At 34.1% G+C, this 17245-nt stretch overlaps 2 protein-coding genes across 4 annotated transcripts in view; one reads left to right on the forward strand and one right to left on the reverse strand.

Moving 5' to 3' along the window:
* Nucleotides 1–7242, forward strand: part of LOC143228668 (breast cancer anti-estrogen resistance protein 3 homolog) — a 156323-nt gene extending 149081 nt beyond the window's left edge. Inside the window, exon 8 of the transcript XR_013015402.1 lies at nt 7111–7242. The gene's annotated coding sequence lies outside the window, so the exon portion shown is untranslated. The remainder of the gene's footprint in view (nt 1–7110) is intronic.
* The window catches only part of LOC143228665 (SUN domain-containing ossification factor-like), a 44663-nt gene that overhangs the window by 7426 nt on the left and 19992 nt on the right, over nt 1–17245 (reverse strand). For all 3 annotated transcript variants that reach the window (XM_076459909.1, XM_076459908.1, XM_076459910.1), the window contains exons 6-12: nt 14505–14707; nt 13978–14204; nt 13281–13454; nt 7134–7284; nt 6299–6406; nt 4878–4932; nt 2681–3806 (exon numbers count right to left, since the gene is read on the reverse strand). In XM_076459909.1, coding sequence (XP_076316024.1) covers nt 2681–3806; nt 4878–4932; nt 6299–6406; nt 7134–7284; nt 13281–13454; nt 13978–14204; nt 14505–14707 — 2044 coding nt within the window. The remainder of the gene's footprint in view (nt 1–2680; nt 3807–4877; nt 4933–6298; nt 6407–7133; nt 7285–13280; nt 13455–13977; nt 14205–14504; nt 14708–17245) is intronic.

Below are 17245 nucleotides of genomic sequence, written 5' to 3' on the forward strand. Positions count from 1 at the left end.
TAGTTTTGGATTAGCTGTCAAACCTGTTAGTACTTCAACTATTGGTGAACACTTAGTTTTGGATTAGCTGTCAAACCTGTTAGTACTTCAACTATTACTGAACTCTTACTTTCGGATTAGCTGTCAAACCTGTTAGTACTTCAACTATTAGTGAACTCTTAGTTTTGGATTAGCTGTCAAACCTGTTAGTACTTCAACTATTAGTGAACACTTAGTTTTGGATTAGCTGTCAAACCTGATAGTACTTCAACTATTAGTGAACTCTTAGTTTTGGGTTAGCTGTCAAACCTGTTAGTACTTCAACTATTAGTGAACACTTAGTTTTGGATTAGCTGTCAAACCTGTTAGTACTTCAACTATTAGTAACACTTAGTTTTGGATTAGCTGTCAAACCTGTTAGTACTTCAACTATTACTGAACTCTTACTTTCGGATTAGCTGTCGAACCTGTTAGTTCTTCAACTATTAGTGAACACTTAGTTTTAGATTAGCTGTCAAACCTGTTAGTACTTCAACTATTGGTGAACACTTAGTTTTGGATTAGCTGTCAAACCTGTTAGTACTTCAACTATTAGTGAACTCTTAGTTTTGGATTAGCTGTCGAACCTGTTAGTACTTCAACTATTAGTGAACACTTAGTTTTGGATTAGCTGTCAAACCTGTTAGTACTTCAACTATTAGTGAACACTTAGTTTTGGATTAGCTGTCAAACCTGTTAGTACTTCAACCATTAGTGAACACTTAGTCTTGGATTAGCTCTCAAACCTGTTAGTAATTCAACTATTAGTGAACACTTAGTTTTGGATTAGCTGTCAAACCTGTTAGTACTTCAACTATTACTGAACTCTTACTTTCAGATTTGCTGTCGAACCTGTTAGTACTTCAACTATTAGTGAACACTTAGTTTTGGATTAGCTGTCAAACCTGATAGTACTTCAACTATTAGTGAACTCTTAGTTTTGGATTAGCTGTCAAACCTGTTAGTACTTCAACTATTAGTGAACTTTTAGTTTTGCAGTAGCTCTCAAACCTGTTAGTACTTCAACTATTAGTGAACACTTAGTTTCGGATTAGCTGTCAAACCTGTTAGTACTTCAACTATTAGTGAACACTTAGTTTCGGATTAGCTGTCAAACCTGTTAGTACTTCAACTATTAGTGAACACTTAGTTTTGGATTAGCTCTCAAACCTGTTAGTACTTCAACTATTAGTGAACTCTTAGTTTTGGATTAGCTCTCAAACCTGTTAGTACTTCAACTATTAGTGAACTCTTAGTTTTGGATTAGCTCTCAAATCTGTTAGTACTTCAACTATTAGTGAACTCTTAGTTTTGAATTAGCTGATGAACCTGTTAGTACTTCAACCATTAGTGAACTCTTAGTTTTGGATTAGCTGTCAAACCTGTTAGTACTTCAACTATTAGCAAACACTTAGTTTTGGATTAGCTCTCAAACCTGTCAGTACTTCAACTATTAGCAAACACTTAGTTTTGGATTAACTCTCAAACCTGTTAGTACTTCAACTATTAGTGAACACTTAGTTTTGGATTAGCTGTCAAACCTGTTAGTACTTCAACTATTAGTGAACTTTTAGTTTTGGATTAGCTGTTAAACCTATTAGTACTTTAACTATTAGTGAACACTTACTTTTGGATTAGCTGTCAAACCTGTCAGTACTTCAACTATTAGTGAACACTTAGTTTTGGATTAGCTGTTGAACCTATTAGTACTTCAACTATTAGTGAACACTTAGTTTTGGATTAGCTGTCAAACCTGTTAGTACTTCAACTATTAGCGAACTCTTACTTTTAGATTAGCTGTCAAACCTATTTGTACTTTCAACTATTAGTGAACACTTAGTTTTGGATTAGCTGTCAAACCTATTAGTACTTCAACTATTAGTGAACACTTAGTTTTAGATTAGCTGTCAAACCTGTTAGTACTTCAACTATTAGCGAACTCTTACTTTTGGATTAACTGTCAAACCTATTTGTACTTTCAACTATTAATGAACACTTAGTTTTTGGTTAGTTTGCTTAAGAGCAAAATAGTTTACTTCTTATTACCCTGTCATTTTCTTGGTTTTGTCCAGTGACCAATTTATCTTATTTTTGTTATTATAAACATTAACATTTACAGCAGCATTTTTCCTACCCTATTATCTGGTATCTTATTTATTTTCATAATCACCATTAGCATTGAGAGCACTGTGGTGCCTACCCTATTAGCTGGTACCTTATTTATTTTCATAATCACCATTAACATTGACAGCACTGTGGTACCTACCCTATTAGCTGGTACCTTATTTATTTTCATAATCACCATTAACATTGACAGCACTGTGGTACCTACCCTATTAGCTGGTACCTTATTTATTTTCATAATCACCATTAACATTGACACCACTGTGGTACCTACCCTATTAGCTGGTACCTTATTTATTTTCATAATCACCATTAACATTGACACCACTGTGGTACCTACCCTATTAGCTGGTACCTTATTTATTTTCATAATCACCATTAACATTGACAGCACTGTGGTACCTACCCTATTAGCTGGTACCTTATTTATTTTCATAATCACCATTAACATTGACAGCACTGTGGTACCTACCCTATTAGCTGGTACCTTATTTATTTTCATAATCACCATTAACATTGACACCACTGTGGTACCTACCCTATTAGCTGCATCAGCTGCTGTATCGTTTAATGCTCCAACAGTTCGATCAAATGCTTTCTGCATCTCTTCCATGTGGCGACGATAACGTTGACTGAGTTCTTCAAGATAACGACTGCTTAAGGACATGTTTAATTCCAGAGCTTTAATACGGTTACTTAATCTCATGAAGACTGATTCTTTCTGTCCAGCCTGTGTTGGAACACCTACTAACATAACAGGGTCATATTTATGACCATTACCATTTGGTCTAGTCTCATGGATGTGTGTATCAGGGATTCTTTTATCTCCAACAATGACTCCTTCTTTATTAAGATCCTTGTCCTGGTCTGAAAGAGCATCTTCATTTCTAGTAGAATGGGTATCGTTAGCGGAGGCTTGCTCTACTAAAGGTATTTCCTTCTCTTCCATCTTTCTATCACTGGCTGGAGACACTGTCTCTTCAGCAATATTCTCAATATTAAAACTAACTGTACTCTTCTCCGTCTCATCACTGTAAGATGTACTATTTCCTTCTGAATCTCTATCAGGCATGCTCACTTCTCCACCACTTTCTTGACTCTCTGTTTTCTCAGTGAGTGCCTGACTTTCTGGGATTGTCTTGGTTGGTTGGATGTTTTCCTGAATATTGGTAACATCTTCTTGTTTTAAGATATGACTTACAATAGGAGATTCCACAGGCTGTACAGATGAAGAAACTTTACTTGTATAGTGTGTAGGCAGTTCCTGAAACAAACTTTTTGCCATACCAAAAGAATCTGATGTTGAGGCTGATTTGGAAGGAAATGACACAAGAGTCATAGATGTGGTTGTCACAGAGACTCCTTCCAACTTGCTGGTAAATTCTTCCTCACATTTATCTTTATATTCAAGAAACTGCCCTAAATGGACACTGGAGAGCCTACATAGCTGATCCAGTGCCTGAGGTCCTAACACAACTTGGAGAAACCGACAGATTTGGCTGGATACATCTGAAGTAAGTGTCAAATGTAGGTCACAAAGACCACAAACAAACAGGTGAGAAATCAAACCTTTAGTCTCTTCCTCAAACTCAGTAGCACTCAAGTTGACAGTTTTGACACTATGGTTTGAGAAGTCTACCACTGGCTTATGTTCAATGTCAGGTCTACAGGAAAGATGCAAGAATATACTTGTGTTATAAGAATTAATAACGATTCGTGAGTAAACTACCTAAAACTTTTAACATGTTATAAGGGTAAAAAACATGAAACATGTTGGGCATACAGCAAATTAACCAATTAAAAAACAAATACTGTGTGAAGGAAGATACTTATATAACCAATCCAAACCCATGAAACATGTTGGGCATACAGCAAATTAACCAATTAAAAAACAAAAACTGTGTGAAGGAAGATACTTATATAGCCAATCCAAAACCATGGAACATGTTGGGTTTACAGCCAATTATCCAATTCAAATAGCTCATCCAAAATCATGATCTTTACATATGTTATAGCCATATAGATTTAAAGCACTTTGCTTCTTCAGTTGTTATTAAGCACAACTGGCTAGCATTGTAAGCCATCAGACTTATCACTGGGCCACTAGATGTCAACTATCCAATAACAAGGCAGAATTTAACAATGAACAACAAGGGAATTACTTATCACTTTCAAACAGTGCAATCCTACACTGTATAACTATTATGTTAGTTCCAAATTTATAATCAATATAATTTCCTTGTTTTTATCATTTCTTAAGTATTAGCTGCCACCACCCGATACACATCACACATTACGGTACTCTGAATGACCCAAGTAAAAACGTTATATTCTCACAACTATCAATCAATCAATTATAAAATATTTTATGAATCAAATATATCAAAGCACAATGTGAAAAAATTGGTATCAAAACTATAAACTTTATATTTGAATATATAATTCTTGGTTCCTTCATCAAAGAATTCAAAAAACTTGTGATGTTATGTCAAACATTATTAGGTAGGCTTTATATTTCTCTTTGTAGAATTTTCACATGGACTCAACCACAAAAACTTATAAATTTCTCAAAAAAAAAAGAAGAAGCTAACTGATCTGAAATACTTGAGAATGTTAAAAACCCAAATAAAACACAGTTAACCAATAATTGTACAAATTCTCGATCTCACATATTCAATTACTTGGCAATTAAATAGATAATTTTAACAATCTTTAATAAGAAATCATTTTACCACCTAAAATCTTCTGCAGGGGTTTCAGTGGTCATCATCACTTCTTCTTCCTGTTCCTCTGAAAGTAGCAAAAGAGTTTCTGTGTTAAGTGCATCTAGAAAGTGTAGCATCTTTGGAAAACATCATCAAATTTTACTTTACATTAGAAGTGCTATAAAATGATAAATACTGTAAAAAAATGTGAAAACCATTTTGAAGTTACCATGGATATAGTCACCAGTTCTGATACAGGAACCATCCTATAATTAAAATGGATAAAGCCACCAGTTCTGATATAAGAACCATCTTATAATTATAATGGATAAAGTGACCAATTCTGATACATGAACCATCCTATAATTAAAATGGATAAAGCCACCAGTTCTGATATAAGAACCATCTTATAATTATAATGGATAAAGTGACTAGTTCTGATACATGAACCATCCTATAATTAAAATGGATAAAGCTACAGTTTTGACTGAGGAAGAAGTCAACAGTTATTTTGGTTAAAGTAACTCCTATTCTTTAGTTTATTTCTTTCTGTTTAAATTATTATTCTAGTTTTAGTGGATAAACATTTCAAATTGTCATTTCACAACAGGAAGTAACTCATCCCACATTTTCTAATACAGAACTGTTTTAATAGTAGTAAAGGTCGTTTCTTGAATAAAACAAATCCTTATTTTAATTTAGTTATCTAATCATATGTTAATTTAAGTGCATATGTAGTGATACATCTTGATAGAGTAAATTATAAATTTCATTTAGGTTTATTTATAAGTTCAGTTTTGTTTCTTAAATTAAAAGTATTTATATGATCAAGTGATAAAGGGTTTTTTTTTCTACACATGAAGTAAGTTAACAAGTTTTTAGTTGAAAGATTAAACCACTGTTTAACCTAAATCATCCATTGATTTAGAAACAAGATATACAGTCCTGCTAATGCACCAGCAACCTTGTGGTCCTATCACCTACATTCATAAGATTGTTACAATATAAACTGAATGGTTCACTTACTATTTTGCACCTTACAGTTTAATGATCATAATACAAACATAATATAAACTTATTTACATGTGCTAATGTAAACAAATGGGTTCACTTTCTGGATATTCCTGTAAAAATGTTTTTGTTAAAACGTGGGTTTCCTAAGGGATTGGGTGAAAACCTTTACCTTGGTGCAAACCTTAAGGCTGAGACAGTTTGTTTGGCATCAAATAGAAGTTGTTGTTGTAACTAGTTGTCTAGGAGAAGTTACATTACAAACACATACTAAATCTTATTATATAGGTATTAAATATATGAGAACTAACTGTGTAATCCACCTCTACATAACACGAGGCTTTCTAAGAACACTCACCTAACCCATATGAGGTTATTATTTACTTATGTCAGTTTTCTTAAGAGTTATAGAAACTGTCACATAAGACTAAACAGCAAACCTTTTCCAGACAAAACACTAGCTGCTTTCCTAACAATGTTAATCACTGCATCTCTTGCACTACCAAACAGGTTAATACTGGCTGGAGATTCTTCTGAACCTGGCATGCCTGTTAAAATAATTATACCAACTTTCAATTATTACTATGAAAAATACCATTCTAAGATTTCAAACAATTATTTATAACAAAAACACAGATTCTTGAACTTTCCAGAGAAGAGTAGAATTGGATAACAGGTAGAGTTACATTCATCAATCACATTACTTTAGACAAACTAGTATGTTACAATCTAAACCTTTCATGAAACTAAGTATGTATTACGACAAATGTATCATTTAAAAAGTGAACATAAAATATATTAACCAGTTCTGTTACTTCTTTAAGAAAGGTCAAAGATCAGGTTACTTCTTTAAGAAAGGCCAAAGATTTGGTTACTTCTTTGAGAAAAGTCAAAGATTTGGTTACTTCTTTGAGAAAAGTCAAAGATTTGGTTACTTCTTTAAGAAAGGTCAAAGATTTGGTTACTTCTTTAAGAAAGGTCAAAGATCTGATTACTTCACTATGTTCTTAAGGACCTTGAAGAGCTCTGGATTGAGCAAAATGCACTATCAGCAGTGGATATAACAAATTATGTAAGGTTAAAATTTGATGACATACTAATATCATGCACATGTCTAATTCTCAAAAAATATCTAAAAGAGTAAATTCTGAATGTAGTGTTTACAAATGTAATAGGCCTAACATAATGTCAGGTACACAGATGTAAACCTGTTATTCACACAAGTAAATATTACATTTACATATTTCCTTAGATACCTTACATCACGTTGCTTACCTAGACGGTCATCATCATCGGATGATACTGGAAGACTGTGTTCACCTGCCGTCTCCATTTCTTCATACTCTTCGACCATAGACTTTCCAAATACCCTGACAGTGCTGAGGGGACAATAGTGTTCTGTCCCATATTGACTGTGGAGTTCTATCTGTGAAATAGTGTAAAACACACATCATATTACTGTGATCCTAAGTACACAGTAATGTTCTGACTGGAGTTCTAAGTATGTAATATAATACAAAAGTTAATATTTTCCTAAACTGAAAACTCAATAATACCTCCACTGACAATATAACCATTCTTCAACATTGACTTCACCTACCTAAGATTTGATCTTACTTGCTCCAGTCTTTTATACCCCACTTGAATGCCTCATAATAAATCTAATTTACAAATTTCTCCAACATTGTTAACACACCCTCTATTCTGGTACTATATATAAACACCCGACTTTTAGTGGAGATGTAAGACAGGAGAGTTTCAGCAGAGGTAATTATTATGAGAAGTACATTTTCAATTAACATCAAATATACCATCTGCTGATACTATAGCTAGAATCACATATTGAGAACTGGTGCAGGCTACAGAACAAGAGTGTTACAAGAGAAAAGAAGGTTAACCACACTACATCCAAAACAGGCATGCTATTCACCTGCAACTTAGTTCCCATATCAAAGGTACTCATTCAATTGAGGTCAGCTCCAACCAGATAACTGAGGTTCCACAATTTGGGATTGGAATTAAAGTGTCACAACACTTGTATCCCATATTGGTGGCTAAGGCTTTTGGACCACAGCATTATATAAACACTTTTGATTGGACCCAAACCTGTAGTCACAGAGTGATGCATTTTGCACCACCAGAATTACAACGAGAAAGTAAGCAAAACAGCGGTGGACAGACTTTCTTGTCCACAGGAAGAAGTCCAAAAGACAACACCCCAGGTTTGGAAGGATAAAATCATGCATGACGTACTTAACCAAAGGACCTCATGTGTTTGGAATTACGAACACCCAACGTCACTCTATAACCAAGCGGACAAGGAATATTCCACTTGCCCCTGAAATTAGGGGAAGAACATGTAACCAGTGATTAACCCTTTTGTGACGGGTCTCAGGTAAAAGGCCACATCATCGCCTTTGTTGACTTGCATTCAAAATTTTATTGAAATACTATCCTATAACTTTATGTCAGTAAGTTTGGAATTAAATTGTAGATTATAATTCAAATTATAATGATATATAGGAGTTAATTTCTCAATCTAAAAGGAAACGAGAAAGAACACATCCACATATAGATTTTAGTGAGTCATGTGATATGGTGAATGCAACACTGTTTAAAATTAGATGTTTGTGATGCCAAAATGCTAAGTTTGTACTTTCATACAAATTGAGAACTCAACTGACTAATACCGATGAGCTAGAATATAAAGAAAAACAGCATATCTTTCTATTCTGCTGAGATATGGCTTGTGTACTGAATCAAAAATGCAACAGAAATGTAAATCACTTTCATGTATCAGTCCCTGAATATAGTCTTCCATCATGTTTTTGTTATATGCTTCTTGGTAGCAGCATTCAAAGTCCAGTATATCTTGGTGGAAGCACTCACCTTGCTCCTCTGAGTATGCTCCCATGTTCTCCTTGAATTTATCAAGATAAGCATCAAGGATATGGACTTTCAGGGACATCCTGCAGTCCATTTTGCTGTAGTACTTCACCAGAGCCTCAATCAGTTCCACATAATTTTTAAACTTGTGATTGCTCAAGAAACCCCGAACCACTGTGAAAAAGCTGCCCAAGCTTTTGTTTCCTTCCTATTGAGCTTCTTGGGGAATTCTGTGCACTCCATGATCTTCTTTATTTGTGGTCCAACAAAGACACCAGCTTTGACCTTTGGCTCAGACAGCTTAGGGAAGAAGTCTCGAAGATTACAGACTCCTTATCAAGAGTTGTGACAAATTGTTTCATAAGACCCAATTTTATGTGCAATGGTGTCTTCCGGAGGTCTACCAGTGGCTCACACTTGACATTGTGCCTCCCCCACAGAGAACTTGGTCAGTTGTGATCAGTATTTCCTGTTGTAGTGTGCTGTAGTGCTCCTGCTGTCTCAAAGGCAAAGATAACAGAGAAACTTGGTAAAACCTCTTTAAAAACCCATCAGGAATGTCGACATTTTGAATTTTTCAATAACCTCCCAGCCATACTCATCATACTTCAAGACTTCTAGCAAGGTCTTAATGCTGTTTTATTCCTGTTTGAGGTGAGAGAAAGATATTTAAATTTTAAAAGGTCTAAATTTGTATAATATCAAATCATACAATTCAAGCAAGAAAAAATTGTCCGTCTTACCTTCTAGAGATTTTTGGCAGTGCTCACAGGTAAAATGAGGTGCTTACCTTGATCCCAGACAGACATGCTGAAATATGTCTTGTTGGCTTCACACATTTTAGCAGATGTTGTCACAGAGTACTTTTTTGCTCTTGTCTTGATAAATTGGTCACATACATACAGAATGCATCTGGAGAGTGCTTGCAGGTACTTGATGCTATCTCTTATAAAACCAGATAGGTCTATGTGTTCACTTAGGCAGCTAGAACTAAACTGAAGTGGTAAATGGTGAGCCCCTGTATATATATATTACTATGGAAAGTTCTAGAAAATTCTAAAAGGCTCTTAAAAACCCTGGTAAGTTCTACAACATTCTAGAAAGTTCTTGTAAGTTCAAGAAAATTCTCTATCAGCTTTTCAGTACTGAATCTACTTGGAATGTTTTGGAAAATGAGTAAAGTTAAACTTTTGTTATATAGTGTACTTTATTTCTACATAGTAATTATCTATATATCATGTATAATAATTGAAATGTGATTGTGTATTAGTCCAATAAAACACAGCCAAGACAGAGGAGACCAATGGTCAGTTTCTTATTACTGGATATATATATGTCCACATGCACCACATCAATGCAAGTTATGTATTGTTAGCTAGGCATGACTAGAAGATTAATGTAATAAATATACATAATGTTATAAGATTTAAGCTACTTAGACTAAACATTTGTGTTTTCATGTTATAACATGTACTTATTTTAGCATAAAAAAGCATAATTTATATTTATTTCCTAATTTTTTTGTTATAGTTAAGAGGTTGGTTAAGTGACAAACCCCATTTACTTACAGTATAGAAGCTTATAAAAATATAAAGTCGTACTGAAAACAAATATCTGGAATATATTTAGGAGGTTTTAGAGATTATGAAAATAACATTTGAGATTTTTGGGAGGAAGAATAGTTTTTAATAACATGGAATCACTTTGTACTCAGACAAGAAACAAAACAATAGTTTTTAATAACATGGAATCACTTTGTACTCAGACAAGAAACAAAACAATAGTTTTTAATAACATGGAATAACTTTGTACTCAGACAAGAAACAAAACAATAGTTTTTAATAACATGAAATCACTTTGTACTCAGACAAGAAACAAAACAGACTCTATTTTCACAAATATTTCACTGGAAATATCTGATTTTTTGTACACAAAATACTTGTAACCTTTACTAAACGTCGAACAGATTTTGTGACAATACACATGCTGTATCAAAACTTACAGTACAAATACTTAATGCATACAGATGTGTAAACAAACTTGTGTATATTATACCGAGCCTGTAATGATAGGGTTAAACAAGAACCTCGGATCGGACCACTTCACATTATTAAGAGATAGTGGACATCCTTCTATGAACAATATACAAAGATGACAATAATCATGTGCACCATAACCAGATAGAATAGTATCAAATCTGAACTTGGATTTTGAGAAGGTTCTGAAGGAGGCTGGTAACACTCCTACTAACATCTGGGAAGAACATCCAGAGACCTGAGTAGAAGAGCTGCCCCCAACTTCACCCTCTTCTCAAATAGTTGAAGAACATGCTCTAACAGTCTAGAAGAAACACCTCTGTCCCCATTCCCAGTGACTGGAAACTGGGTGTGGTAAGAACTCTTACCTCCATTACTAGAGTTTAGGGGTAATGCACATCAAGGAACCCCTGAGGAACAGTGTTCTGGAAAGAGTGCAATAAGTGAACTAAGTTACCCCTAATTTTTTTAAAAAGCAACCTGATTTATTCAATCCAATCATATGTAGGAAGAGGAAAAATCCTCTTTAGCCCTACTCATGATCATCCATGATAATATATTAACACTATCTGGTAAGCACCTAGATAGTGTCAAGGAACACCTCATTTCCACAGAGCCTGTTGCAACTAGTAATAAGAATAATCAAATTGGTTGGTAATGTGGAACTGGAGTAAAATAAGCACTCCCCTTCTGGGCAACATTCACAAAAAAGTGGGATCCAGTGAAACCAAGATGTAAGGAAGTACTCCTTATAATGTTGTTAAAACAACCAGAATAAAGCTGCCCAAGAACGTAAAGACTGTGAGACAAAACCAGTGACAGAAGTCTGAATATCAGTTTATAAAAAGTCCCCCAATGTATCAATGAAAGGGCAGCAAAAAGAAATGTGCTGTATATAACGTAGAATATACCTCACTTGTAAAGATCAAAATATGTAAAATGGAAGTTGGTTAGAAGTGGGGAAGTCAAAAGATCTTAATGAATCAAGAAGATCACTATAAAACGAGGTTAAGTGGGTCACATAACACTTTCAGATATGACATGCCAAACCAAATTATCAGTATACAATTGATTGCAGAGGTGAAAAATAGATGTCAAAAGAATTGAAGAGATGGATATATTCCCTTCCAAGTTGCCAGATGCTTAGAAATAAAGGACCTATCAGGAACTAAGGGGAGAGAAAATGTCCTGTAGACATGCCAACAACTTCATCTTATGACATCAACATGTCAGCAGCCAAACAAAAATATACTTCCAACAGGAGCCAGAAAACAAAGGCAAACAAACATACGACGAAGATACAAGGTCTATCTATCCTGTCACGTAATAAAACAGTAAATCTCCCAGTCTAAACCAGAAACTAAATAATCTCCACCCTCCACCCACAAGGGAGGAATAGACTTATATGGGATAAAGAAAAGTTCCACAATCTCACAAATCAAAAGAATGAATTAAATAAAAGAAGTAGAATGTAAATCAGATTCACAAGACGTGGACGTAGTAAAGAACAGTGTCAGTAAACAGAATCCAAACTCTCTCAACAACAACACAAACTTCAGAGGTCCTAACATTCCAGGCCTTATGAATGTGTCCATCTCTCAGGAGATAAAAACATGGGCAGCTCCACCCCCACCATAAAGAGACACCAGATAACAAAGGAGTAGCACCTTGTTGACAACATAACCTTCACAGATAAGAACACAGACACCATAAAGAGACACCAGATAACAAAGGAGTAGCACCTTGTTGACAACATAACCTTCACAGATAAGAACACAGACACCATAAAGAGACACCAGATAACAAAGGAGTAGTACCTTGTTGATAACATAACCTTCACAGATAAGAACACATACACCATAAAGAGACACCAGATAACAAAGGAGTAGCACCTTGTTGACATCATAACCTTCACAGATAAGAACATAGACACCATAAAGAGACACCAGATAACAAAGGAGTAGCACCTTGTTGACAACATAACCTTCACAGCCACAAATATCACATCTAATTTAGTTGTTTATTTTTTAATTTATAATTATACTGAAATCCACAATGCCGTACAAAAAATTTGCAATCCATAATGGAATGACACATAACACCTTGTCAGAGAAAACCGCAACCAACGCTTTCGCTTTCTGAAGAAAAAGTGATTACATCATCTAAATTGTACATAGTACTGGGATAGAGGGTATATTCATGTTGACGGAGAAATTTGGAAATTAAATAATACCAAGGGTATTTAAATCAGGTATAAAATACTAAATCATGCAAGACCAATGATTAGATAGGCAAATCTGAAGTCAACTACCTTGTCAGCAGGTGATAAGTATGACTAGAACACAAGTTTGGAATGACATAAGAAATTCCACATCCTTTTCTTATGACAGCAATGTTCTGTCCTATACTGACTGTGTAGTATAGTGCATTAACTTTTATCGATATTAGACATATGTTTCAATATATAAGGCTTGTTACTTTTATTACATCTCTATCCTACCTTAATAAACTTTCCATATCCAGTCTGTTGGAGAGGAAAACTTTGTAGAACTCGCCTATTTTCAGCTTCATAGTTTCCAACCAATGTCCAGTCTCTAGTAGGATATCTGTCACTCCAGTACACAGAAAATTCTTTAGGCATGGATGAGAATAACTCAAAATTGGCCAGTTCAATCTGTGAAGAAAATTACACAGTTCTATAACCTATTACATGTCTGAGATATGCCTTGTTGAGCTATAACAGTTCTAACACAAAAAAGCTCTCTGGTATAGATCAACCTTTACCAAACAAGTTTTCTGATGTAGCCCAACACTAAATAAATGCATTCTCTGATATAGCTTAATACTAGATAAATGAGGTCACTGGTATAGTCCAACACTAAACAAGTGAGGTCTCCAATATAGCCCAACACTAGATAAATGAGATCACTGGTATAGTACAACACTAAACAAAGGAGATCTCTGGTATAACCCACAACAAAAGCAAATGAGGTCTTTGGTATACCCCAACACGTACACAAAACCTTCATATGATAGATCACTGTTAAAGAGTTAGGACTAATCTAATTAGCTTAAAGAACGTAGACAGAAATACCACAAATCAAATTTTCATTACAGATCTAACATTAACCTGGTTAACTTGAATAAACTCACACACCAACCACACATTTAATCTTTATTACAGATCTGTCACTAACCTGGTTAACTTGAATAGATTCACACAGCTCTATCACAAACCATATCTTTACATTGCATGGGTTTAACATGTATTCATCTGTCATGTCATTCAAGATTCGGCCCTTTCCTTCTGCTTCAGGATTGGCCCCTACAACTTTGGATCCACATTCATATGATGCATAATTTTGTTTTCTCTTGTGGTCAGCAAGTTTTTTACCTGGAACCATGTCTTGTGAAGATTCCATGCCTAGGAACACAAGAAATAGTAGTCAATGCATTGGACATGCCTAATATCATTGTAATTGTTGAAATATTTAACTGCTATCTTTGTGTGCATATAATGAAAATATCTTCTTAGTTTTAAATAACAACAAAATTTCTAATATTTACAAACATCACAGATGATAAAACATTTCTAACATTTGAGTCTTTCTAACATACTATTAATACGACTAAAAAAAACCACTACAGTCATTTCTCTCAGCAGTCTAAGAAAACTATAATTATTATCAAAAGCCTGGTTTATTTCCTATCAACAAACCAATACCTCCTCTCTCTTGTTCTGCTAACATCATTCTCTTCCATTCATCAAAAGAAGGCATAACATCTGGCTCTTGTTCTGTCTCCGTAACTCCGTCAAGCTGTGACCTTTCATCCTTGTCAGAATCGACGTCACCTGAACTTTCCTCATCAGTGTTCTTCTCATATGTCTTAGAAATATTTTCCTGCAAGTTTTCTTCTTCACTCACACTACAAAAATTATATTAAATTCCGTGTTAACATTACATTCTCACAAATAATAACTTATATATAAGTTCCAGTTACTGCTAGATATCAAACAGAGATCTTTAAAACTGGAATGACTGTAGCAACCACAACTTCAGTTGTTTACTTTACTTTCTATCCAACCTTTAACAGTAAAGACACTACTTTTTAACCATTTAACAAGTACCCACACCTAAAGCAAAATTAGGCACAGTGTTTAATAAATGTGCAAGTTTCATACACAAATTATATTCTTTCTCAGTTAATGTTGTAATAAATCCCAGAAATATGCGAGATATTATTTCTATTATCTACCATGGACACAAATAGTGCAGAAATTGAATTTTAAACATTTCCACTCAAACCACGAATATTTAAAAAAGACAAACTTTTTGTGGAGTTTCATAAAATATGAAGTTTTACATGTTCATCTAACAACATCTTTACTTCTGCACAATTGGAAAAACGATTTCTCTATTGTGGTGTAGTTTACATTCCTAGTACCAATGTACTTGTCTGATGTAGTGTAGTTTACATTACTAGTAACTATTTAGTTGTCTGGTGTAGTGTAGGTTACATTACTAGTACTAATGTACTTGTCTGGTGTAGTGTAGTTTACATTACTAGTACCAATGTACTTGTCTGTTGTACTTTAGTTCACATTACTAGTACCAATGTACTTGTCTGGTGTAGTGTAGTTTACATTACTAGTAACTATTTAGTTGTCTGGTGTAGTGTAGGTTACATTACTAGTACTAATGTACTTGTCTGGTGTAGTGTAGTTTACATTACTAGTAACTATTTAGTTGTCTGATGTAGTGTAGGTTACATTACTAGTACTAATGTACTTGTCTGGTGTAGTGTAGTTTACATTACTAGTAACTATTTACTTGTCTGGTGTAGTGTAGGTTACATTACTAGTACTAATGTACTTGTCTGGTGTAGTGTAGTTTACATTACTAGTAACTATTTACTTGTCTGGTGTAATTTAGTTTACATTCCTAGTACCAATGTACTTGTCTGGTGTAGTGTATTTACATTACTAGTAACTATTTACTTGTCTCGTGTAATTTAGTTTACATTCCTAGTACCAATGTACTTGTCTGGTATAGTGTAGTTTACATTCCCAGTAACTATTTACTTGTCTGGTGTAGTGTAGTTTACATTACTAGTAACTATTTACTTGTCTGGTGTAGTATAGTTTACATTACTAGTAACTATTTACTTGTCTGGTGTAGTATAGTTTACATTACTAGTAACTATTTTGTTGTCTGGTGTAGTGTAGTTTACATTACTAGTAACTATTTACTTGTCTGGTGTAGTATAGTTTACATTACTAGTAACTATTTACTTGTCTGGTGTAGTGTAGTTTACATTACTAGTAACTATTTACTTGTCTGGTGTAGTGTAGTTTACATTCCTAGTAACTATTTACTTGTCTGGTGTAGTGTAGTTTACATTACTAGTAACTATTTACTTGTCTGGTGTAGTGTAGTTTACATTACTAGTAACTATTTACTTGTCTGGTGTAGTGTAGTTTACATTACTAGTAACTATTTACTTGTCTGGTGTAGTGTAGTTTACGTTACTAGTAATTATTTACTTGTCTGTTGTAGTGTAGTTTACATTCCTAGTACCAATGTACTTGTCTGGTGTAGTGTAGTTTACATTACTAGTAACTATTTAGTTGTCTGGTGTAGTGTAGGTTACATTACTAGTACTAATGTACTTGTCTGGTGTAGTGTAGTTTACATTACTAGTAACTATTTACTTGTCTGGTGTAATTTAGTTTACATTCCTAGTACCAATGTACTTGTCTGGTGTAGTGTATTTACATTACTAGTAACTATTTACTTGTCTGGTGTAGTGTAGTTTACATTACTAGTAATTATTTACTTGTCTGGTGTAGTGTAGTTTACATTCCTAGTAACTATTTACTTGTCTGGTGTAGTGTAGTTTACATTCCTAGTAACTATTTACTTGTCTGGTGTAGTATAGTTTACATTACTAGTAACTATTTACTTGTCTGGTGTAGTGTAGTTTACATTACTAGTAACTATTTACTTGTCTGGTGTAGTATAGTTTACATTACTAGTAACTATTTACTTGTCTGGTGTAGTGTAGTTTACATTACTAGTAACTATTTACTTGTCTGGTGTAGTGTAGTTTACATTCCTAGTAACTATTTACTTGTCTGGTGTAGTGTAGTTTACATTCCTAGTAACTATTTACTTGTCTGGTGTAGTGTAGTTTACATTACTAGTAACTATTTACTTGTCTGGTGTAGTATAGTTTACATTACTAGTAACTATTTACTTGTCTGGTGTAGTGTAGTTTACATTACTAGTAACTATTTACTTGTCTGGTGTAGTGTAGTTTACATTACTAGTAACTATTTACTTGTCTGGTGTAGTGTAGTTTACATTCCTAGTAACTATTTACTTGTCTGGTGTAGTGTAGTTTACATTCCTAGTAACTATTTACTTGTCCGGTGTAGTGTAGTTTACATTACTAGTAACTATT

Source organism: Tachypleus tridentatus, chromosome 10 (assembly GCF_004210375.1).
Source record: "Tachypleus tridentatus isolate NWPU-2018 chromosome 10, ASM421037v1, whole genome shotgun sequence".
In the NCBI taxonomy this organism is placed as follows: domain Eukaryota; kingdom Metazoa; phylum Arthropoda; class Merostomata; order Xiphosura; family Limulidae; genus Tachypleus; species Tachypleus tridentatus.